Source organism: Carcharhinus amblyrhynchos, chromosome 13 (genome assembly GCF_965287045.1).
Source record: "Carcharhinus amblyrhynchos chromosome 13, sCarAmb.v2.hapA, whole genome shotgun sequence".
Taxonomy (NCBI): Eukaryota; Metazoa; Chordata; class Chondrichthyes; order Carcharhiniformes; family Carcharhinidae; genus Carcharhinus; species Carcharhinus amblyrhynchos.
In genome coordinates this window covers 38,681,866-38,706,663 of record NC_137336.1, presented here as the reverse complement: position 1 = coordinate 38,706,663, position 24,798 = coordinate 38,681,866, and the positions used below count along the sequence as shown (strand labels likewise).

General features: G+C 38.7%; 1 protein-coding gene across 2 annotated transcripts in view; it reads right to left on the bottom strand.

Moving 5' to 3' along the window:
- Positions 1 to 3,421: 3,421 nt before the first annotated feature.
- Positions 3,422 to 24,798, bottom strand: part of LOC145351852 (dnaJ homolog subfamily C member 18-like) — a 28,097-nt gene continuing 6,720 nt past the window's right edge. For both annotated transcript variants that reach the window (XM_080201560.1, XM_080201561.1), the window contains exons 2-8: positions 23,539 to 23,716; positions 21,413 to 21,558; positions 16,493 to 16,678; positions 12,583 to 12,692; positions 8,584 to 8,693; positions 6,551 to 6,723; positions 3,422 to 4,828 (exon numbers count right to left, since the gene is read on the bottom strand). In XM_080201560.1, coding sequence (XP_080057686.1) covers positions 4,704 to 4,828; positions 6,551 to 6,723; positions 8,584 to 8,693; positions 12,583 to 12,692; positions 16,493 to 16,678; positions 21,413 to 21,558; positions 23,539 to 23,716 — 1,028 coding nt within the window. In that variant the 3' untranslated portion in view covers positions 3,422 to 4,703. The remainder of the gene's footprint in view (positions 4,829 to 6,550; positions 6,724 to 8,583; positions 8,694 to 12,582; positions 12,693 to 16,492; positions 16,679 to 21,412; positions 21,559 to 23,538; positions 23,717 to 24,798) is intronic.

Sequence of the window (24,798 nt, the reverse complement as noted above, 5' to 3'; positions counted from 1 at the left end):
TCTGAAAGTCTTGCACTTACAGTGGATCTTACCAAATTATTACAAGAGACTTGCAATTAACATTGAAGCTTATATAATTGAAGGCAAACTATTGACTTAGCCAACAGCTACAGGAGGAATAATAGGCACTCTAAAAGGAAGTATGTGACGGTACATAGGGCCTCAACTATTCACCATATTTGTTAACGATTTACAGATATAGCAGAGACCCACACACCCAGTTTGTCAATGGCATAAAGATAGGGGGAAAAGAGAAAATTACAAAGAGGTCATAATAGATTAACTGAATGGGCAAAATTGTGCCAAACTAACTTGTAAACAAATGTGGACCCAAACAAGATGCATGTTTAAGTGGTGAGAAGTTGGGAACTGTGAAGCTCTAAGGAAACTTTATGGTGCATGCAACTAAAATGCCATGGGCCTGTACAGAAAGAAAAATCACAAAAGGCTAATGGAAAGCTTGCCTTTGTATCTAGAGAACAGAAATACAAGAGATAGAAGTGATCCTGAAGCTCTACAAAGCCTCAGCTAGGCTCCTGGAGTACTATGAGCTGTGCAATACACCTGATGGGTCCTAAGGGCCACTTCTCTCCACTGAAGACAAGATATCAGAACATGTTAATGAGAGAATAAAGATCAGTGCTCGGTGAAAGTAAAACTTAGGAATGTGACAAATGGCTTGGTTTTGTTTCGGAGGGGGCAAATAAAATTGAATAGAAAAAAGACTCAAGGTGAAGGACAAAGGAAAATGTCTAAAACTTCTACCTTCATGTAACCACTAGCATCTTCGTCAACCATTAAGTTCCTCTGTCTTGTGCCATCATCTTTGTTGCAATCTCTCCTGGTTCCCACCACTGATCTACCCTGCTTCAGCTGGTAATCCATTACATTCTCCCTTTAACACTGAAGACTCATACAAACTCAAAATATTAACTCTATTTTCTCCAGAGACCCAAGTTTTTCTAGCATTTTGCTTTTGTATCAGATTCCTTTTGAAAATTGGCATTCTTGCATTTGTCCTGATCAGTGCAAGATGAAAAGTTTCAGCAATATTTCTCTTTTCACCTGTGTTCAAGTTCTGCAATACCAAGTGACAGCTATCCAAATCAGTCCCATTCTCCTACTCTTCCCTTATAACCCTGTATTTCTTTCCTTGTCTAGTATAGATATCAAATTCCCTTTTGGAAAATCATCATTGAATCAGCATCCACCATTTTATCATCCCAGCAGTGCATTCTAGGTAGTCATAGCTCAATCATTTTTAAAAATTTTCATGGTCCCTCTTGCTTTTCTCCAATTATTTTAGATTTGTGTTCTCCGGTTCTTGAATCCCTACCAGTGGCAACAGTTTGTCCTCTATTTAGTCTATCAAAATCTTTAAAACTTTGAACATCTGTTAAATTTCCCCTAAGTTTTCTCTACTTTAGGTAGAACAATCTCAGCTTTTCTAGTCACTCATCCATAGGTATGATTCTAGTTAATCTTTTTTTTTTCCCACATCACTGTACATTCCAATAAATCACTTCTATGCCCTCTCCATGGTCTTAACATTGATTCCATTATACCCAGGTTTGGGCACAAATCTTGAACTAAAGCTCTAGGCAGCCAAAGGCACAGCCACAATGGTGAAGTGATTAAAATTAAAGATGTACAACAGTTTGATTAACTATGAAGTTAAACACAAGAAAAAGTGAAAAAAAAACAATATTTCAGTGGTGTTTACATTTTGGGGCAGGAAACAGATGAGATCATACAAACAAAGCAAAGGGATTGGGCCATTTGGCTCCATTTTGTCATTCAATGAAATCATTGCGGATTTGAAACCTAAATGATCATCATAACCAATAGTTATAGGGGAAAAGTTATCAAAAGTCTACTGAACTCATTTTAAATTAACAATTGGTCTAGAATAAATTGTTGTTTGTGGAATACAGTCTCAAATTTCTACCACCCTTCCTGTGTAGCTTTCCCTAATATTACTCCTGAAAAGGTCTGGCTTTATGGTTTAGCCTATGAGCCCAGTCCCAGACTCTGAAGACAGTAGAGAAAAAAAATAGTTTAACTTGATCCACCCAGGTCACCTTATTTACTTGAAAATTTTGATCAAAATAACCATCTAAATTCTAGGGACTACAATCCCTGCTTATGTAATATCTCATCACAATTTAAACCTTTGAACCCAGATATCATTTTCATAATTCAATGCTACACTCCCTGTAAGTTCACAATATTCTTCCTAAGATGTGGTGCTCAGAACGGCTCATAATACTCCAAGAATGCTCGAGCAAAGGCTTTACATAACTTCTATCCCCTTGTTTCCTAGTCCTAAAAGCCAGGATACTTTTAGCCTCTTGATTATTTTCTGTACCACTTCAAGACATTTAATTGTATATTTACATAGCCCACAATATCCCTTTGGACCTCCATCATTTTTAGATTTTGACAATTTAGAAAGTACTCTGATCTATCCTAGTGAAATCCAAAGTGGTTAACCTCACATTTGCCTGCACTGAAATCCATTTGCCACTGCTTTGCCCAGATATTAAGGATTTACTCCTCCCAGCTGAAGTGTAATACAAATGTTTAGTACTAGGAATTGATATCTCATGAGGCCAGCCACTTTAAAAGTTCAAAGGTCCAATGGATTTGTTCATGCCAAAGGTGGATGATAAAACTGTAGTAACAAAATAACTTCTTAGCTAGCTGAATTCACCAATTTCCAACTCCATTATTAAGTGGAGCTCCGATCAGCTTTTTGCACTTTTACCAAATCTGGGGGGCAGTCACAAAATGAAGATAATTGCCAGATTCAAGATCAACACTGGCAGAAGTTTCCACTTCCCAATTGTCGCTTACTCACTTAGTCAATTATAAAGATGAAAGAAAATTCATTCTAATGATGACAACAAATGGTCAGCATCAGTTGCCTAATGTAGCTATTCATGGCTGATATTGCAACCGTTGGGGACTTGAGTAGATTTTATACATCTAAACCCACCAATTAGATATCAGCTCTCCTTTTTTGAATTACAGAATTCTTACAGTGCAGAAGACCATTCACTGACAACAATCCCCCCCCAGGCCCTATCCCCATTACCCCACATATTTACCCTGCTCATGCCCCTGACATTAAAGGATCAATTTAGCATGGCTAATCAACTTAACCCAATCAGTTCTGGAGTGTGGAAGGAAACACTCCAGGTGTTCCTGGAGGAAATCCACACAGACACAGGGAGAGCATGCAAACTCCACACAGTCACCCAAGATCAGAATTGAATCTGAGTCCTGACACTGAGGCAGCAGTGCTAAACACTGTTATCCCAGCTTTTCTACAGCTTTGATAAATACACATTTTTGGTAACGATTTTTAAAGAAAAGCTCATCAGAAGTCAAATAGCTTTTACTGACAAAATTATCACCATTGAAAAATAATTTTAATTCAGCATCTACAAAGTCTCAAAATTGTGAAGTTTGATATTATACAATGCTTATAAATTGGTCATACTTGTTTACAGTCTTCTCAGAATGCACAATGATTCAACTAAGAAAATTATACTGGGTTTATTCCACTTAAATTTATATTTTACAGCATGCAATTTCACAATCATTTATTTAACTGATTTCAATAAATCTAACTCCAATTGTGTACATTAAATAATACCAACATATGCAATTCATTTACAAGTATCAGATCTGGGGCCATATTTAAAAAATATTGATGCAACTAATATAAAGTTAATTTGCATTCTGCATGGTCATTTGTGAATGGGGCTTCTGGATATTTAAAAGAAACTCTAATTATTGTTTTTGTTAATTTTAAAGAGAGTAAAGATCTTTGTTCTTTCTTTATCTTTATTCAAAATATCACAATTATTTTTACTTAGATATTCTGTTTTTAAGCATTTTACTCAGCAACAGAAAGGCAGAAAAAGTACTGACTTTGAACTTTCTGGAGTATAATGAATTAGAATCTCTGTTCAAAACTACCCATCCTTCAATTGGTACTTCAGCACTACTTCATACTGCAAACCTACTTTATGGCAAAAAACTTAAAACATCTGATTTAGGCAACACTTTTTAAGTTTCAGATATGGTAATTTCATCACATCTATGGTGATAATCCAAATGCTTAAATTGACAAAAGGCTGGAATAGAGTACATTATTAATGATACACTGCACTGTAATCGCAACTTCTTTTGATAGAAGCTACTTCAGTTAAGAGAGGCCATCCAAATTATTGTTTCAGAATTAACAGAATATATAAAAATGTCTATAAAAATGAAAATACCTTTGAGCCACCACCGACTAAATCTCCCTATAGTTGGCAAGTGATACGTGCTACAAACCCACACAACTTATGTTGAAAATGTTCAAGTTTAACACCAAGACTAGATCTGGAGTGACAAACAGAGTTAGAGGAATTAATTAAAATGATCTATTCTGGTTGTAAGGAAATGAATGTACCTCATGTTCAAGTCGAAAAGAAGAATAATCGCAAAATTAATGCTCGCTACGAAAAATAAATTTAGCCAATGATCCCATACAACACAGTCATGGCTTCTCCTTCAGAACCACCCTAAATGAATGGAAACATTTTTAAAAATGCATTCAGGTTTCAAGTATTTTTGTTTCTGATATTAAATCTAACAGTTTTAAAATATTCTTCACTGATTTTATTCCAGGTTTTGTGATACAATTGTTGTCATCCTCCCCTTTGAAGTTCAACAATTCTGGACAATTTTTCACAGTTCTCTGTCTTAAGAGATTCAGCTTTCTGCTTCAGGCGCTCATCCCTGTATAAAGTGGCCAAATTCTGCAGATCAGTTTCTGCAAAAAAAAGAAACATATGAGTAATATCTGTGGTGCAAAAGAATACAAGTACAGAATAAGTTGACTATAATGAAAGATTTCTCTGTAGGACTAGAATAAACCAGAGTACACTGCCTGGGTGGTAATGAGTACTAATTCTATGTTCTATGGTAATGAATTGGCATGGATTGATAGCTGTGAGCTCAGCCCAAGTACAAGAGAACAATTTGTTTTGCACTTCTTTTTATAGGAGCCATCTGAGTTTAGAGGAGGAGGAATAAGACCATCCAAACTATTGTTTCCCAACTAACAGAGTATAGAAAGTTAAGTACAGAGGTTAAGGAACACATTGTCCACTGATCTACACCAATAGTTATGTCAGGGATTGAAACAAAACTTTAAATTGTGCTACATTTAATCAGGCCTTCTACCCTAATATCACAGAAGGTTTACTGTTTATAAAAATCTTCATGGGATGCGAGTATTGCTGGCAAGGCCAGCAAGTGTTGCCCATGTTGTAATGGTGAGCCACCATCTTGAACTGCTGCAGCCCATCTGGTTTGGTAGACTCACAGTGCAATTAAGGGAGTTCCAAAACTTGAGCCCAGCTTCAGTGATTTGAGCAGTGAATTAGACCCAAGTCAGGATGTGAGAGACTTGGAGGAGAACTTGCAGGGGGTGACGTGCCAATGGTTCTGCTTCCATTGTCCTTCTAGTCCTGGAGTCTTGCATATTGGGTTTTCTCCGGGTGCTCCAGTTTCCTCCCACAGTCCAAAGATGTGTAGGTTAGGTTGATTGGCCATGATAAAATTGTCCCTCAGTGTACTAGAATTCTTAGGTTAGAGGGATTAGTGGGTAAAATATGTAGGGATATGGGAGTAGGGCCTGGGTGGGATTGTGGTCGGTGCAGACTCGATGGGCCGAAGGGCCTCCCTCTACACTGTAGGGATTCTATGATTCTATGATATTGAAGGTAAAGGAGCCTCAGCGAATTGCTGCAAACTGTAGATGGTACATACTAATGTCATTATATTAGTGGTTGAGGGAGTGAACACTTAAAGTGGTGAGTAGGGTACTGACTAAGAGGGCTAATTTGTCTTTAAGGGTGTTGAGTTTCTGGAATGATTTTGGAACTGCACTCAGGCAAGTTGGCATTATTCCCTCATATTTCTGATTTGTGCATTGCTTCAGGGAGTCAGGAGATGTTCTCTGCTGAACTCGGCCTCTGACCTCTTGTAGAAACAACTACGACTGGTGTGGTTATGTCTAGGCAATTGCAATCTTTGGGATCTTGTTGGTGGGGATTTCAGTAATAGGAATGTTGTTGAACCTCAAGAGGAGATGGTTTGACAGCCTTTTGTTGATGATCATTACATGGCACTTCTGTGGCACAAAGATCTGCCATGAAGTCAATGATACTTCAACAGTTTATGCTAGCAGAGCTACTTTCAACCGATAGATTGTGATCCTGTATTTTTACCAATGGTAACAGAGCTCCCTCACCTGGTTCAGCTTGGTATACACATATTGTTCTTTATCTGAAAGCATTCAGCATACAAAACCTATTACAGTTTAAAATGTAAAATTCTATCTCCAAATGCCTTCACTTGCAGTCAGCCAGCCAGAGGGATTACCTCTGTAGATCTGGCTGTCTCTGGATTTTAAAAAATGTCATAATACAAAAAATGCAATTAAGTTTTTCTTTCATTAGTAAATCAAGTCTTTTAAATGTATACTTACTTTGCTGTTTTTCTTTCCGGCAGCTACTCTGAAGGTGATCAATATAGTCCTTCTCAATATTATTTTCCATGTTTTGCAGTGCTATGCCTTGATAGTCCTTCTCAAATCCTTTGTCAACAAAATATTCTACTTTTAAGCGTTCAGTTTCTCTGGACAAAATATGGCCCAATGACCTGAATAATTAGAACAGGTGTTTTAAACAGTTGGCTGCTGCTTGGATTCTATAGAACAATGCACAAAGAGCTAATTTTGCTGTGCAAGTAAAACATCTATGGTACAATCCTTATTTATGATTAATCCAAGAATTAATAAGATGTACAACAATGTCACATTTCCTAGTTCTTATGGTTGGCAATTTTATGTTGTGCTTTTCAAGCAAGCCAACTGCTGGATCTGCTGTCTAAAAATGCATCTGCACTGGGATTTTTTTTGTACGTAATTGCACATTAGCATGTACTGTGTGGCATTTTTTATTAAGGCCAGCACTCTAACGATCAGCAAGATTTTTTCATTCTAAGTTTACCCGTACCCAGCTTTCAAAAGCGATTTCTCAGCGTGAGAAGTTTGCACATTGTCCCTGTGTCTGCACTGGTTTCCTCCAGGTGCTCCAGTTTCGTCCCACAGTCCAAAGATGTGCAAGTTAGATGGATTGGCTATGCTGAATTATCCCTTAATGTCCAAAGATGTATAAATTAGAGGGATTAACAAGGTAAATGTGTGGTGTTACGGGGATAGGGCCTGAATAAGATGCTCTGTTGCAGAGTCAGTTCAGACTCGATGGGCCGAATGACCTTCTTCTGCACTGTAGGGAATCTATGATATTTTCCAGATCCCGCATTGTAATTAATATGCAATTCTGCCCTCTTGTAGTTGTACAACTATAAAAATGAATTATTAATTCATACATATTAACAAGTTATGTTTTAATTTAGAGTGTTGTCACTTAACTAGAGAAATCCTATCTCCCTTCCACCACCAGCCTTCTCGTCTTCAGGCACATTAAAAAAGCATTTTACAAGCACATCCAGTCCTCCTGTCGACATTGTATCAACTGAGAAAATCATTGTTGGGAATAACTGAGTGACTGACGGACGGGTTCATCACAGCTAAAGCTCATCCTATTCCAGATGTTTGTACACATCTACTTTGAGGGTACGATTCCGGATAGCACTTAGAAAAAGGAAGCTTGAGTGATTAATTTGTCCCCTCTTGCCTCAAGAATTTGTGCCAATTGCAGCCAGGCTTCCTTTGTAACTTTGCGTAAATAAAGGAAATAAATTATATTTACATAGAGCCTTTTACATTCTCAGAAAATTCTGAAGTACTTCAAGAAAATGAATTTTTGCACAGTTCATCACAATTGCTTTGTAAGTGAACATAACTAATTTCAAACAATGTCCCACAAACAATATGATGTAAATAACAAATTAATTTTGCGTTATTAGTTAAGGAGTGAATATTGATGGAACATAGGAAGACGGTCCAGGTCTCCTTTGAAAAAGACTCCACCTGAGCAGACAGAAGGTTAGATATGATTAGATATGAAGGTTAGTTATGATTTCATGCAAAAGATAGCTATATGCGTAGTGAGGTGCTGGTAAAGGTGCATACTGCACCTTTTTATATTTATGGTTTTTCAATGAAGTAGAATGTATTCTAAGAGAAATGGAATAGTTTTATCCAAAAACACGTGAATCAATCTATTAATGTAAATTGCACTTAACTTTGAATCATTGACATATGGGTCGATAATGCAAGACCCAATGTTGGGCAAATCTGCTCACTAAACAAACAATTCAAATAAAGTTGTTAGCACTGAACTATTTACCAGTAGCATGGTTAAAAAGTCATTTCTTAGGCAATGTCTTTACAAGGATTCCATACATTTCTTACATCCAATTTCAATTTAAAAATCATGGCCATATAGTCCAATTCTTCCCAATTCAATTTCTTTCTACATTTGGGTGAGAATGTATCAAACTGATTGAAGAAAAAGGTTTAGTACATTAACATTTTAAAAACATTGAACTTACGGTTTGTAGTGAAGGCTGTAAGGAGGATTGGTCACTGACAACTGGGCTACAAGTGATACAAGTACTAATATAAAAACCGGCAACAGCTGCAAAAATATTGAATAGTTTCCCTGCAAGATGTGCAAAAAAAGAAAGTAGTTAGTTAAGGAATCTAATTGACATAAATCACAATGGCTGAAATCTTGTTTTCAGCATTTTCTTAATCCCAATGGCATAATATTGTTTCTCAGCAACTAACTCCTTTGCTTAGTCATTATGTACACTACATCTCAATTCCCTGTTCTCCATAAATCATGCTTTATCAGCAAAGATCCTTTTACTAATGCAGCTATGCTTTTAAAAAATACATAAATCACAGACTGGTTATTTAGAGTGGAGACCTTTCTGTAATCACCCTGTTTATTATGTGTTACAAAATAAAAGACCTCAACTCCCCAGTTCTTCTGCACATAAAAGGTCATATGATTTATGACAATAGATTTTTCATCAACACTGTCCTTAACTGGATGGTATTCAGATTCAAGTAAAGAGGTAAAATCATACGGCTATAAGAACATATAAGAAATAGGAGCAGGAGTAGGCCATCTAGCCCTTCGAGCCTGCCCCGCCATTCAATAAGATCATGGCCGATCTGTTGTGGCTCAGTTCCACATTCCCGCCCTCTCCCCATAACCCTTAATCCCCTCTCTTATCAAAAACCCATCAACCCGCGTCTTAAAAATATTTAGCGAGGTAGCCTCCACCACTTCAACGGGCAGAGAATTCCAGAGATTCACCACCCTTTGAGTGAAGAAGTTCCTCCTCAACTCCGTTCTAAACCGCCTCCCCTTTATCTTGAGGCTGTGCCCCCTCGTCCTACTATCCTTTCTGAGCGGGAAGAGCCTCTCCACCTCTATCCTATCCATCCCATTCATCATCTTATACGTCTCAATGAGATCTCCCCTCATTTAGCCTCTCCTCATAGCTCAACCCCCTCAACTCCGGCATCAGCCTAGTAAACCTCCTCTGCACTCCCTCCAAGGCCAAAATATCCTTGCGTAAGTACGGCGCCCAAAACTGCACACAGTACTCCAGCTGCGGCCTCACCAATGCCCTATACAGCCACAGCACGACCTCCCTACTTTTATATTCAATCCCCCTCGCTATGAAGGCCAGCATCCCATTTGCCCTCCTGACCACCTGCTGCACCTGCAAGCTGGGTTTTTGCGACTCATGCACAAGGACCCCGAGGTCCCTCTGCACCGTCGCCTGCTGCAGTTTTTCTCCACGTAAGTAATAATCCTTCCTACCATTACTCCTACCAAAGTGGACCACCTCGCACTTGCCAACATTAAATTCCATTTGCCAGTTCCTGGCCCATTCGCCCAGCCTATCTAGATCCTTCTGCAGACTCTCCACACCCTCCGCACAATTTGCCATTCCACCAATCTTGGTGTCATCAGCAAATTTCGACACCATACACTCGGTTCCCTCCTCCAGATCATCTATATAAATGGTAAATAGCTGAGGCCCCAGCACCGACCCCTGGGGCACTCCACTAGTCACCATCCGCCAATCCGAATAGCACCCGTTGACCCCCACTCTCTGCCTCCTATTTGACAACCAATCCTCTATCCACGCTAACACCCTACCCCCAACTCCACGTCCCCTGACCTTCTGCAATAACCTCTTGAGGTACCTTGTCAAACGCCTTCTAAAAATCCAGAAAGACCACATCCACCGGCTCTCCTCTATCCACTGCCCTAGACATATCCTCATAGAACTCCAGTAAATTTGTCAGACACGACTTCCCTTTAACGAAACCGTGCTGCGTCTGCTCTATCAAGCAATTCTCCTCAAGATGCCTCGCTATTTCCTCCTTGATGACGGATTCTAACATTTTACCTACAACAGACGTTAAACTAACCGGCCTATAATTCCCTGCCTTTTGCCTGCCGCCCTTCTTAAACAACGGCGTAACATTAGCCGTTTTCCAATCTTCCGGCACTTCCCCGGAATGCAGCGACATCTGGAAAATAACCACCAAGGCATCCACTATCACCTCTGCCATTTCTTTCAGAGCCCTCGGATGCATTCCATCCGGTCCTGGCAACTTGTCCACAATCAGCCCCTCCAGTCTGTTGAGCACCTCCTCTCTATTAACAGTAATGTCATTAAGACCCTCCAGTCCTACCACCTTTCCATCTCTAACACCCGGCAAATTATTCACGTCCTCTTCCGTGAAGACAGAAACAAAAAAGTTATTCAAGACCTCAGCCACATCCCCATCCCCTACCACTAAGTCCCCCTTCTCATCTTCTAAGGGACCAACGTTCACCCTAGCCAGCCTCTTCCTTTTTATATATTTATAAAAACTCTTGCTATCCTTTTTTATATTAAGCGCTAGCCCAGCTTCATAGTTTCTCCTACCCTTCTTTATCAACTTTTGTCAATCTTTGTTGACATTTAAACCTCTCCCAATCCTCTTCTCGCCCACTACTCTTAGCTACTCTAAACGCCTCCGCTTTTAATTTAACACTTCCCTTCACCTCCTTTGTTATCCATGGCTTATTACCTCTCCTCCTACTGTCCTTTTTAACCATCGGAATAAATTTCTGCTGAGCACCAAGAAAGATCTCCTTAAAGATCCTCCACTGCTCCTCAGCAGACCTACCTTCCATCGCGCTCCCCCAGTCCACATTCGCCAATTCTTCTCTCATCCTACCGTACTCCCCTTTGTTCAAACAAAGGACGCGTGTCCAGGAACCCATTTTCTCCTTCCATCTGCACCAGAAACTCCACCATACAATGATCACTCTCCCCAAGAGGATCCTTCACCACAAGGTCCCTAATTCTACCCGCCTCATTACATAACACCAGATCCAAGATAGCTCGCTCCCTCGTTGGCTCCAACACACACTGTTCAAGGAAACTATCCCGGCAGCATTCCAAGAACTCCTCATCGAGCCCACCGCGTCCAACATGGGTCGACCAATCAATATGCAGATTGAAATCCCCCATAACTACAGCCGTCCCATTCCTGCACGCCGCACTTATTTGCGCGTTAACAGCCCGCCCCACCTCCAGATCATTATTTGGGGGCCTATAGACGACATCCACCAGCGTCTTCCTCCCTTTGCTGTTCCTAATCTCTACCCACAACGATTCCACTTTCTGCTCCTTGGCTCCAATATCATCCCTTGCTACCACCCTGATGCTATCCTTAATCAGCAGAGCTACGCGCCCCCCCTCTTTCCTCCCGCCTATCCTTCCTAAACACTTGATACCCCTGGACATTCAGCTCCCAGTCCCTGTCACCTTGCAGCCACGTCTCTGTAATGGCCACCAGATCATATCCATTTGTGCTGATCTGCGCCACCAGCTCATCCACTTTATTCCGAATGCTTCGTGCATTCAGATAAAGTGCCTTCATCCCAGCCTTCACCTGGACCCTATCTGATGTAATGCCACCAACCATACCCACGCCCCCTACTCCCTTTATTATTGGGACATCCTCGGCCTCTACCCTTACCTGTACCGTTTCCTTCACTTTAGACCCCGTAATGTCACCTACCCTCGCACCCTCCCCCCCCCTAATTAGTTTAAGGCCCTGTCTACAGCCCTCTTTACTCGATTCGCCAGCACTCTGGTCCCAGCACGGTTCAGACCATTTTACCACAGATTTGAACACACAAAATACATCCAACTGGAGAGGTTTGACCATCAATTACTTTTTATTCTTCCACGGGATATGGGTGTAGCTGGCTAGGGCCAGCATTTATTTCTCATTCCCAATTGCCATAAAGAAAGTGGTGGTGAGACGGCTTCTTGGACCGCTGCAATCTATGAGGTTCAACTATACCCACCGTATTGTTAGAAAGGGAGTTCTGGGACTCTGACTTGAAGGAACCTCAATCTAGTTCCAAGTCAGTATAAGATGGTTTGGAGGCAAACTTGCAGGTGGTGGTGTTCCCATACATCTGCTATCTCACATCATACCTCAGAAATATTAATGTCTACCTGAGTTTGTTCCTCTTGTTCTTCTTCCTCCACCATGTCATTCATACGCCGGCGCCGACGGTAAACGTGGGTATATGTTGTTCTTCCATTTGTATAGGCATGAATATTACCTGGCCAAAAGATACCATCATCAGGAGTTTACTCCACGAGCACTTTTAAGGTGCAAAACAGATCATAAATTCCAACAATACAAATAATACTATCGTTCCTTACTTTCATGCAGAAATAGCACATTTAAGGACTGCTACATTTTCATATTAATGTAAATCATATTAGATACCTACAGAATGTGCAATCAGCAACATTTCTGCCTCAGATGTTTGCTTGTATTTATCAGTGCTGTTCAGTTATATAAGAGTCCAAAGATCTTAGATTTTTGCCCAATACTGCCTACTATCTATATGTCTATTATAAATCAATAATGTAGCAATAAGACTTCATGATCTCACGTTCTCGTATCATCCACCCAATCTTTTCAAAGCCAGGCTGAGAAATATGATGTGAAGCCTGAATCAAATCATACTGCTTTAATTCAGAGACAGCAAATTAATCTAGAGACACAACTATAAATAAATCATTTGTTTAACTGAATCCACTTTTCTCCTCAAAAATATGGAAAAAAAATAAGCTAACCACTTTATCCCTTCCATTGCAGCTGACTTGATTTTGGCACCACTCTTTTTCCCCAACACTACTTTGAACAACAAAGCTATTCATGTTTTTAACTTCCAGCTTCAGGTCTAACGCGACAGCTCATAATTTCGTATTTATGATTCTTTCTGTTCTCTTATGTTCCTAGTTAGCAAATGCCAAGTTGACTTCCTCCATTTTAGCCATTTGCCAATATGTTCATCGATAAAATAAGCTCTCTCTCCTTTCCCTTGGGACATTGGAAAAAGGTTTTCAAAAAAAATGTTCTCAGGGCTTTACCCTGCCTGATGAGTTTTGGAGGACGTAATTGATGCTCATTGAATAAGTTGGCATAGTGTGCTACTTTAACTTTGTGAAGGACAAAAATCAGAAATGAAGCAGGTGTCTCAGGCTATGGATCGTCAAGGTTTATAGGATTTATCTTCATGTCCAGACCAAGTAAATTTACAAGTATGGTTCAAGATCAGACAGCCTATTTCTATATTTAACTTGACATTCACAATTTGTACAGCATGTGTTAGATTTGTCAATAGTATATTTACATATAACTAACCATATTATTAAAAATATACGAAAGAACTGACACAAAGCAAATTTATAAGACCATAAATACAAATTGGATTAGGGCATAAGACCCTTGGAGCATGTTCAGTCACTTAATGAGATCATGGTTGGTTCTTGACATCAGCTCCACTCTCCAACTCAATCCCTTTTTCCTTAACTCCAAGAGTCCAAAAAGTCTGAATATTATACTCAGCAATTGAAACCCAGTCTCCTGGGTACAGAATCAAAAAGATTTACAATTCCCAGTGAAGAAATTTCTCATCTCAGTACAAATCAATACTTTACCCTGAGGCTGTGCCCCAATGAAAATCAATGCACAGAATTAAGAACATTGTCCATCCTATCTAATGTCATGCCAGAGCTAACAAAACTCATTTAAGACCACTAGATTTGCAAAACCACATTTACTTTTTAAAGTAATAACGTACTATGTTTATTTCAGTTTTTTGGATCACGGGATATGTCTCTTTGGTATGGATAGCGTCTGTGACCCATCCATAATTGCCCTCGAGGTGGTGGTGGTGGTAAACTGCCTCCTTGAAATGCAGTTAGTGTTTTCCAGGATTTTGACTGAGTGACAGCAAAGGACCACAGTATAGTTTCAACTCAGATGCGAGTATTTTGAAGGGAAACTTCAGATGGTGGTGTTCCCATGTATTTATTGCCCTTGATGTTCTAGGTTGTAGAAGTTATAAGTTTGGAAGGTAGTGCCTTGGCAAGTTGATGTAGTGTGCATCTTGCAAATGGTATATACTGCTGCCACTGAATGCTTTTGGAGCAGAATGTGAATAATTAAGGTGGTGAATGATGTGCCGGTGAAGTGGACTACTTTCACGATGAACATCTTTGTGTAGTTGGAATTGCATTCATCCTGCCAAGTTAAGAGTATTCCATCCCCTGCCTGACTTGCAGATGATGGACAAACTTTGGGGTGTCAGGTGGTGAGTTACTCTTTGCGGAATTTCCAGCATTGACCTGCTCTTACAGCTTACAGTATTTGTGTGTTGATGTAGTTAACATTCAGGTCTATGGTAACTGCTAAGATGTTGATGGTGGAAGACTTGGTGTCAACAATGCCATTGAATGCAAAGGAGATGATTAAATCTTCCCTTGTTCAAAATGTTCATTACTTAGGACTTGTGTGGATAAATGTTACTTGCCCTTTATCAACCCAAATCATAATGCTGTCCAGATCTTGCTGCATGTGAGCATATGCTACATTATCATACAAAGAGTTACAAATGGTGCTAAATACTCCCACCTCTGGCCTTCCCTCCAGAGGCCAGCAGAAGTAGCTATTGAGCATGTGCAGACCCCTGTAATTCCAACAGCAGAAGCTAGACACAGTGTTGTCAGAAGCTGCTGAAGCCAGCCTAAACCATTCTACCCCCACACAACCAGGTGTCATGGGGGCCTGCGGCCGATTGCACACCACCCCTCCCCACCACTGATCTGTTACAGTGTGCAGCAGGCACCCTCTCCCCAAATCTGGGCCGCCCCGGCTTGGCTCTGCCCTGTACCCATGTGCCCCATGCCCACACCACCTTCAGGCCCCACCCCAGCACTGCCTGCTGGGCAGTAGCAAGGTCTATGTGTAAAGATTTGCATTCTAATCAGTAATCTGTAAACTGTCTGTGCTTTATATGCTCTGTCTGAGGCCAGAACTCTCCATTCACCTGACGAAGGGGCTAACCCGAAAGCTAGTGAGTTTACGACCAAATAAATCGGTTGGACTTAAACCTGGTGTTGTCAGACTTTTTACAGTAGCAAGGTGCCCATGGGGCATCAAATCCTCACCCTCAGTCTTCCAGGGGCCTCAATGATTCTACCAGCGAGGGCAACACGACTGTTGCCTATTCATGCGGAGTAGGTGTTTTCCTTGCTGGAGAAAACCACTCCTGATGAAGCCATAAAGACAAGTGACCCCAGATGACTGAGCACTGGGCTCACTATATAGGTGTCAATGAACATTAGAATAAAATTGTTTATTCTGCCTTCCGCTGGAAATTCGGTACTGGTAAGATCACGACAGCCGAGAAATCAGGTGCGATCCTGGTATCTGGGCTCTCGTGCGATTTTACCAGCTTGCTCCGCCCATCAATGGCAGGGCAAATGAGTAAAATTCCACCCATTATCTTTTTTCCTGCAGCAAGTCTAGCTGGGGCCACATGATCCATTAAGTAGTTTTGCAGTTCTACTTTATTAATACTGCAGATCTATCAACCAAGTCTGGCCTACTAAATATAATCCATTCAGAAATTATTTATGACTATTAGCCACTTGAAAATCAGGACTGTTTCCATGCCTCTCCGCGCTTTTGCCCCATGAAAGATTGCCAGTGTTATTTTAATTAGCAATTTGCTCCTTCCAAACAGAAAGAAAAATCAATCAAAATCTGAATTGAGCACTGGGTTCACTGAACAGATGTTAATGAATATTAGAATAAAATTAAATAATTTATTCAGCCTCTCGACAGAAATTCAGTTCTGGTAAGATCATGCAGCAATACTGATTTCTGGGCTCTTGCACAATTTTACCAGCTCGCTCCACCCATCGACGTCATACGGCTGACATCTTTGGCTTTATGAAAGATTAGGACTAAAGAAATCTGGGATTGCAAGTGAACATTTATTATAACACACATTGTGATCATTATAGTTGAAAAACTTTTGTACAGAAGTATACTAACACAAACCTGTGGGGAATCTTCCACCAAAGAAGATGTTGAATAAATCTTCAGGTGTAATATCTGCTTCAAATTCTCTGTAATACTTTGAATAGTTGCCATAAGGGCTATGGACAGTTGGTGGTTGCTCTCCATATTGATCATACTGTTTTCTTTTCTCTGGATTACTCAGTATAGCATACGCAGTTCCGATTGCTAAAATAGACATCAGTAATTCTGGTTAGTAATATTGTCATTCATACTTTGCTGTCAGAATATTGTCACAATGCTTGTGAGCATAATCTAGAATTGTCAATTTAAACAGCAAAAAAAAGCATTAAGACAACATAATTTATTACTACGCAAATTAAAGGCATACGCTTCCAGTCAATTTCAGAACATAATTTCAATTTTCTGATGAGTTTCAATCAAGTAAGCAAGAAACTATTTTCGTTGGCAATAACCAAGGGGCACAGATTTAACATAATTGGAAGAAAATAACCAGAGAAAAAAATGTTAATACTCAGCGAGTTACAAGAATAACAAATGCCTTACTGAACAGGATAGGATGCAATAAGAAGGAATTCAATTTTTAAATTGCAATATTTTGAAGATCCAAGAAAAGGTTTTGCGGCTCTAAACTTTGGCATTAAATCTAGAAATGGCCTTACTAAAAACCAAAAGCTGTTCACTAAAAGTTTCAAGAAATCCAAACTTTTGGGAGAAGTGATTGATTCTGTTTGGGAAGAGAGAAGACGATATACACTCAGAATAGAAAAGATACCATCACAAAGGGCCTTGATTCGGAAAACAAGAAATAAATTTACTTGAATTAAAAGTGGCAATGCCATCCAATGCCAGATATGTCAGCTTTTTAGATTCAGAAGAAAATTGTATATTTCCGCACTTTTCCAAGGGATAGTGATAAAAAAAGGAAATAAATTTAAAAATTGGCATTGAATTCCACTTGCTACAAGTGAAGGTGATGCACTTTGATAAAATAAAAACAGTAATTATACTGGAATAGAATAGGCTTAGTGCTGTAGAAGAGCAGGTGAAATTGGAGGTAAACAACCTTAAAGGTCACACCCTTAATTACAAGGGGTGCAAAATAGAGACAATGGAGAGCTTACATAAAGCCTTGCTAAGACCTCAAGAGTAGTGTGTGCATTATTGAGTTCTTCCCTATTCTAAGAATACCAAAGCTTTAGAGCGAGTACAAAACAGATTTATTAGGAAGCTTGTAATAAAAGGTCATTATCCTGAAAAGGTAATGACCTTTTATTACAACATTTTTGTTTTGCTTTTATGTTGCCAGACCAGATGAATATTTCCAACATTTTCTGTTTTTTTTTCGTATTTCCAATATTCGCAGTATTTTGCTTTGTTTAACTAGCAGGCTGTCTGGTATAAGACAAATGTACACAAAGATTGACAAATTGGACATTTATTCATCAAGCCAAATAGATTAGGATAAGAAGCAGTCTGCTTCTTTCTACAGATATAAGATTTGAAAAAATATATCTGTACTGCATTAGTAGTACAGAAAAGGTTCACTTGACACATTTCTTCGATGAAGAGCTTATCTTATGAAAAGAGAACAAAGTGGCCCTAAATCTATCAGAGTTTAGAAGAATGAGAGGCGATCATATTAAAAAGTAGAAGATCCCTGAAGGAATTTGATAGGGTGGATACCAGGAGGATGTTTGTGGAGGAGACTAGAACTAGGGAACATGATTTAAGAATAAGAAGTCTTAGAGACTAAGATTAAGAGTTTTTTTTTCCTCAGAGGAAACTACTTCCCCAGAAAATGCTGGAGATTGTGTCATCGAACATATTCAAGGCTAACAAATTTTTGAGAGAGGAATTATGAAAATATAGTTGAGAATTCTGATTAATTCTAAATTCCCAACATGAGGATAATTAAGAACATAAGAACATAAGAAATAGGAGCAGGAGTAGGCCATCTAGCCCTTCGAGCCTGCCCCGCCATTCAATAAGATCATGGCTGATCTGTTGTGGCTCAGTTCCACTTTCCCGCCCTCTCCCCATAACCCTTAATCCCCTCTCTTATCAAGAACCCATCAACCCGCTTCTTAAAAATATTTAGCGAGGCAGCCTCCACCACTTCAACGGGCAGAGAATTCCAGAGATTCACCACCCTTTGAGTGAAGAAGTTCCTCCTCAACTCCGTTCTAAACCGCCTCCCCTTTATCTTGAGACTGTGCCCCCTAGTCCTACTGTCTTTTTTGAGCGGGAAGAGTCTCTCCACCTCTATCCTATCCATCCCATTCATCATCTTATACGTCTCAATGAGATCTCCCCTCATTCTTCTAAACTCTAACGAGTACAAGCCTAGTTTATTCAGCCTCTCCTCATAGCTCAATCCCCTCAACTCCGGTATCAGCCTAGTAAACCTCCTCTGCACTCCCTCCAGGGCCAAAATATCCTTGCGCAGGTGCGGCGCCCAAAACTGCACTGTTTTAATTTGTGGTTTGACAATAATACAAAATATTTAAGTAACACCTTAATAATGTCTCTAAGAAATGAATTTGTAACGTGCCAGTAAAAATGAAGGATATATTCATGAAAGATATCAGCACAAATCAGATACAAATTATGCAACAATGTAAATTACCCAAGCCAGGTGATAATATCAAAAGATAAAGGTGTTTTTGGTATTAGAGCTAGTTTAAACTGGTTAGAGAATTACTGAATCATAAGAAGCCAATTTTGGGAGAGAACCTCTGTAAAACAGACAGACAAATGACAGATCAATATTTGAAGGTGTCAAAATATGATTGATTGAAGGACATGCCATTGTTCAACTGACAAAACAGTGAATGAATGAAATTGATTTTAATTAAGTGCTGGGCTATACAATCTGATAATGTAAACTATAACCAATTCTGCTCTTTGATATGAAATCAGATCTTTTGGGAAAGCCTGCTAGCTCATTAGTTGTGTTGGTGGAACCATTGATCTCCCATTTTGGCCAAAATGAGGTTTGTCTTGTTCTAATAATATGCATGTCTGAATACTGTTAATTTGTAATGTTTCTGATTCTAACATTTCCATGTTTTAATACAGCTAGTTTAACTGAAGAATTTCATTGAACTGAATAAACTTTTTATTTGCCTTTGTGAAATGAAATGTTTAGTGAAAAGATTTAATCTTTACGTTAATCAGGCCATCTGAAAGAATTTCCCACAATAGGAGTCAAGAGTTATGGGAGATGTTAATAAGTCATACAAGTTTAAAAATCTCAGTCATACAATGAAAGCTGCGTGAAAGCCACAGGTTTTGATTAAAGGAGACCTAGATAAGAGTCAAGGAGCATTTAATTCACAATGTGCAGCTGCAGCTCATGTTCGCTCATTAGAACAAGGAACATCAGAAAGGAAGGCTGGTATACCACTGGCCAGAGATAATACTATAATTTCATGATGATATAACATGCACAAGTTTTAACAGGATATTACACTCTTATGTATGCATGATGTAATCTTAATAACTAAATGGAGAGAGATAACTTCTATTGGTACATACTAATTAATTGAATTTGAAATTATAATTGCTTGTGTATTTCTGAATTCTACATTCTGACTGATCTGAACGGCTTAGTCCAAGTCCTGCAGCGCTACAGTTGTCAATGAATCATCTTGAAATCGCACCGCGACTTTGTCTGGCTACTTGAGAAGAACGATAGTTTTAAATACAACAACAAAAACATTGTGACAGCCCTGTAACTGGAGACAGACAGGGAAGTGGAATTGAGACCACAACCAGATCAGCCATGACTTATTGAATGGCTGAGCATGCTCAAACAGTTGCATGGTCTACTCCTGCTCTTAAGTCCTATGCAATGAAGGATGAGATTTAGAACAGAGCAGGAGAAACCTCTTCAAACAAAATTTGAGGGGCTGTGGAAATCCCTTATATGGTTAACAGAGGCAGCAAAAGCTGTTAACATCCAAGAACAGATGAGATAACTGATAGAAGGAAAAGATGTAAAAGGGACTTGAGAACATGGAGATAAACGTGATCACAACTTTTTTTTCTGCGGAAGGGAATGGCCTAATTCTGTGCAGTAAATTCTATGTCTGCTCATCCACTTGAGGGTTTTCTAGAAATTGTGAAAGAGAAAAAGGTGGATATGTTGAGCATTCCGTTTTTTTACAAAGCTAAGCCGCCCATCTAATGTCTCAGTATGATTAGAAAAAAAACTAAGATAGTCAAAAAAAAAAATCAGTGAATTGAAGGAGCCAAGGCTGGTCCAGTTCTTACCTGCTGCCTGTAGAGTGCAGGCTAAACTGACTTTTTTAAAACTGCACCAGTTTCCAGGCAGTTCAGTTGTTCATGCCTGATTTACACTAATGCAACAATAAAGAGCAGCAAATCCCCCTCTAGGCCACCAAACACAAAGTTTCTTGAAAAAGAAGCAACTGCGGTTTAATTTATTTCAAAGAAATTCTAAGCATCAATCTCTTGCTTTGCAAGAACAGTGCCAAAAAGCATTAAGCCAGGTACATATTCAACTGCACCTTAAAAATGAAAGCTCAAAGTTGACTTCATTGATGAAAGTTTCTCTCAAGGAACTTAAAAAAAAAACAAAGAAACAGAACTGAAAGTAGTATCTAGGCACTCCTATGACACCGAGGGATCGTCAAGTTCTGATCAAAGTGTGTTGAAAAGAGATACAAATCGCTGGAATTTTAACTAGCGAACTCAGCGACCTATATTGCATGTGACGTAAACTATGTTTGGTGATTCAGATATTAAAAAAGCAATTTAAAATAAGTATTGTTAAGTTTCTAAAATTGCTAATGTTTTTCATTAAGATTCTGGAATTGTACCAGTCATTCAGATCCTCATCCATCATTTGGAAACTTTTCTTCATTGATACTTCTTCTTGATTTTAACCAAAATGTTAAAGTTACAGCTTTGTACCTTTAAATGCATCCGTTGCACCAGGGGCACAATTTTTATCAGGATGAAACTTTAATGCCAGCTTTCGATAGGACCTCTTTAAATCCTCTTCATCTGCATTTCTACCAACTCCCAAAATTTCATAATAATTCTTACATCTTTTAATCCTGCAAAGTATAACACAACATTGTCTGATAAAGTATGATCCGAAAGACTATGATCTAGAAGAGTTTCAGGGGTGGGGTCAAGAGAAAGCATTAGAAGGGCAGCAAAGATGATCTTCCTTGTACATGTAAAATCTATTTATTCGTCACAAGGAGGCTTACATTAACACTTCAGTGAAGTTACTGTGAAAATGTGTCTGTACTTTAAGATGCCTGATAGTAGTGCTAGGAAGCAGCACCTTTTGCATTCAATATCAACATTAAGCATTCCCACATCAGCTACAGCACAGCTAGACATGGATTAAACTAAGTCTCATGTAACTCCAAATTTAGGAGGTACATAAATTTTTGATCAGGCAATTAAGTTAAATTTAAGTTAGTACTTGGATGCAGAATAAACTTTAAAGCCTAACAGTACGTTATGTAAATTGTCAAGATGTAACAAGTAACCTTGTTAAAATTCACACATTGAATTTAACTCTGTTGGTGGAGTCATGGCCTTTCAAAGTGGAATAATTAAGTAAATTTCAGTCCCTGCATTCCACTAATAACATTAAAGCGAACTGCAAAGTCAATGGTAATTAATAGCAAAATTTGGATCCAAGAAAACATTTAAAATTAGTATTATTTCCAAAAGGTGAATTCAAATTAAAATACAATCTTACTTTGCAAATTCCACTTCTGTTGCATTTTCCTATAAGATTATGCCCCTAAAGAAACGCATTGTCTATAATGATACCATTATCTATTACTAATTTACAACATGTTTTATTTAAAAAGTCTTAACTTTATGTAGTGGTGACCTTCTCAAAATTAGGATGCCCTCTGTGCTCTGCAGTCAATGAAATGCTTTTCAGTGTGGTCACTGTTGTGGTGTAAGAAAAACAGCAGCCAATTGCACCTGGTAAGACTCCATAAAAAGCAATTTTGTTTGAGGGATAAGGGCTAGCTGGTTTCCCACAGGGATGGAAAGAGAATGAAAGACAAGAAAATGAAGTTAGAGGAAGACACATATCATGCTATAAGCTTGTAAATTGGCTCAGAACAGCATTGGCTAAGACTTGGAAAAACATTCAGGAATAGTTGAACCACAGTGTGATAAAACCAAAGGTGAAAGAAGAAATTTATCTTCAAAATGTAAAATAAATCAATCATGAATGGGAGTCAATAACAGAAGAGATTAAAATAAAAGTTATTTACTACCAAGGTTAGAGGTAACTAGGAGTGTTACAAGTTTCTTTCTCTCAAGGCTTAACTGTTTACAAGTCAAAGATTGCTTTTGTGATTTGGAGCTTCGTATCAATCCACAAAGGAGATACAACCTTGTAATACTCTTTAAAACAAACGTTTATTTTGAATTTATAAATGCGATAGTATATTCACTCCCTTTATTTCTGCTCTCCCAGCAACCTATTACCTGACATTCAATTTTGCCATTCTGAACTAATCTACCAACTCCTGCTTTCAATTTCTCTATCTGCCAGTCAACATTGTCCCACACCAACACAGGTGAGCTGGTGTGAGTACAAAGCAGAATTGGGGCCAACCATACTGGTCACCTTTATACAAAAAGCTACTGACACTTGAACATACTCAGTTACCTCATTACTATGAACTAAATCAGATTTAGAAGAACAACCAGGATGAGCCAAGCAGATTTTAATGCAATTGTATAATAAGAGACACCTGAACTCTAAGGAGATTTTTTTTTGCTTTTAAAACGTGCAGCTAACTCTTAATTTGATGTTTTTGCTCAAAATCTCAATAATTCCAATTTAAAAACTTAAACGAAGCACAGAGGCATTTTTGCACATTTTCAATTTAGACAGATAATTTAATATTCAGCAATTTTGAGTTGCAAATAGATTGCAATTCTCTTGCACAGCAGCTCCACGTTGCACATAACATTTACACAAACTTAGCAGTATTGAATAAAAATGCACAACTAAAAGTGTTTGTGCAATACATTTAGTGTATTCTCACCTTTGCACACCCTCCAGCTGTTCTTGAGTGTAACTCTTGGCCGTTTCATTGATTCCTGCAGGCGTATTTCCATTGACACACCTTTTCAATCTACTAGACTCACTAGCAACATCATCTGTATCCCACTCGCAGTTCCAGCCAGCTGACCTTCCATTTCTAACTATTAATTCAATTAGTGCTAAAATTCAAGAGAGAATAAACACCAGAAAAAAATTTCTAAACATTGCATGTGGAAATAAAATTGCAAAAATATTTAATTTCTCGATTCAAGTTAGCTCAATTTTAAAGTTATGTTTTTTTAAAACCAAAGAACTACTTTAGTTTTGGCTATAATTTTATCTACAAGTATTTATAATTCAAAATGTATTAAAATGAGAACAAAATTGTTGCATCTCAAAAATACTCATGGATCAATAACTGAACTGTTAATATAAACTGCTGAAATCTGGGATAACATAATTTACTGATGCTTTAAAATAATTAATGTTTATTTGCATACATCTAAATAATGCAGAATGCCCAATAATTTTTTTAAAATCATAAAATTCCACTGTACGAACTGGTTGCCTTTGAGGAATGAAGGAATGGGGATGCAGAGTATTTCTGATTTAGGGAGAAATTGGGAAGTATTGATGTCCAAAAGAACCTGCGCACCCTTGTCCATAAATCACTGAAAGCTAACAGCGAGCAATTAGGGAGGCCGATGATGCATTGCCTTTAGAGCAAGAGGATTTGAGTGCAGGAGTAAAGATGCCATTCTTTAATTTTACAGGACCTCGGTTACAATGCAACTGGAGTATTGTGCACAGTTTTGATCCTTTTTTATCTTAAGAAAGGATAAACTTATAGAGGGAGTGCAATGAAAGTTCACCAGATTAATTCTTGGGATGGTGGGACTGTCCATGAGGAGAGAAAGGGGACTGGCCCTGCAATCTTTAAGAATTCAGAAGACTGCAATGTAATCTCATTGAAATTTACAAAATTCTTAAGGAGCGATACAGGAGACATACAGAAAGGATGTTTCCTCGGGCTGTAGAACCTGGAGACAGTCTCAAAATAGGACAAGCCATTTACGATTGAGATGAGGAGGGATTCCTTAATTCAAGTTTAGCGAATCTTTGAAATTCCAACTGACAGGGAGGGAGGTCCCAAAGTGCAGGATAAATAAAGTTAAATAAACCAAACACAAAAGCCAAGAGCAACTCTAAAGCAAAAAGGGGTGAAATTGAAACACAGAATAAAATATAAGTGCTGGGCTGC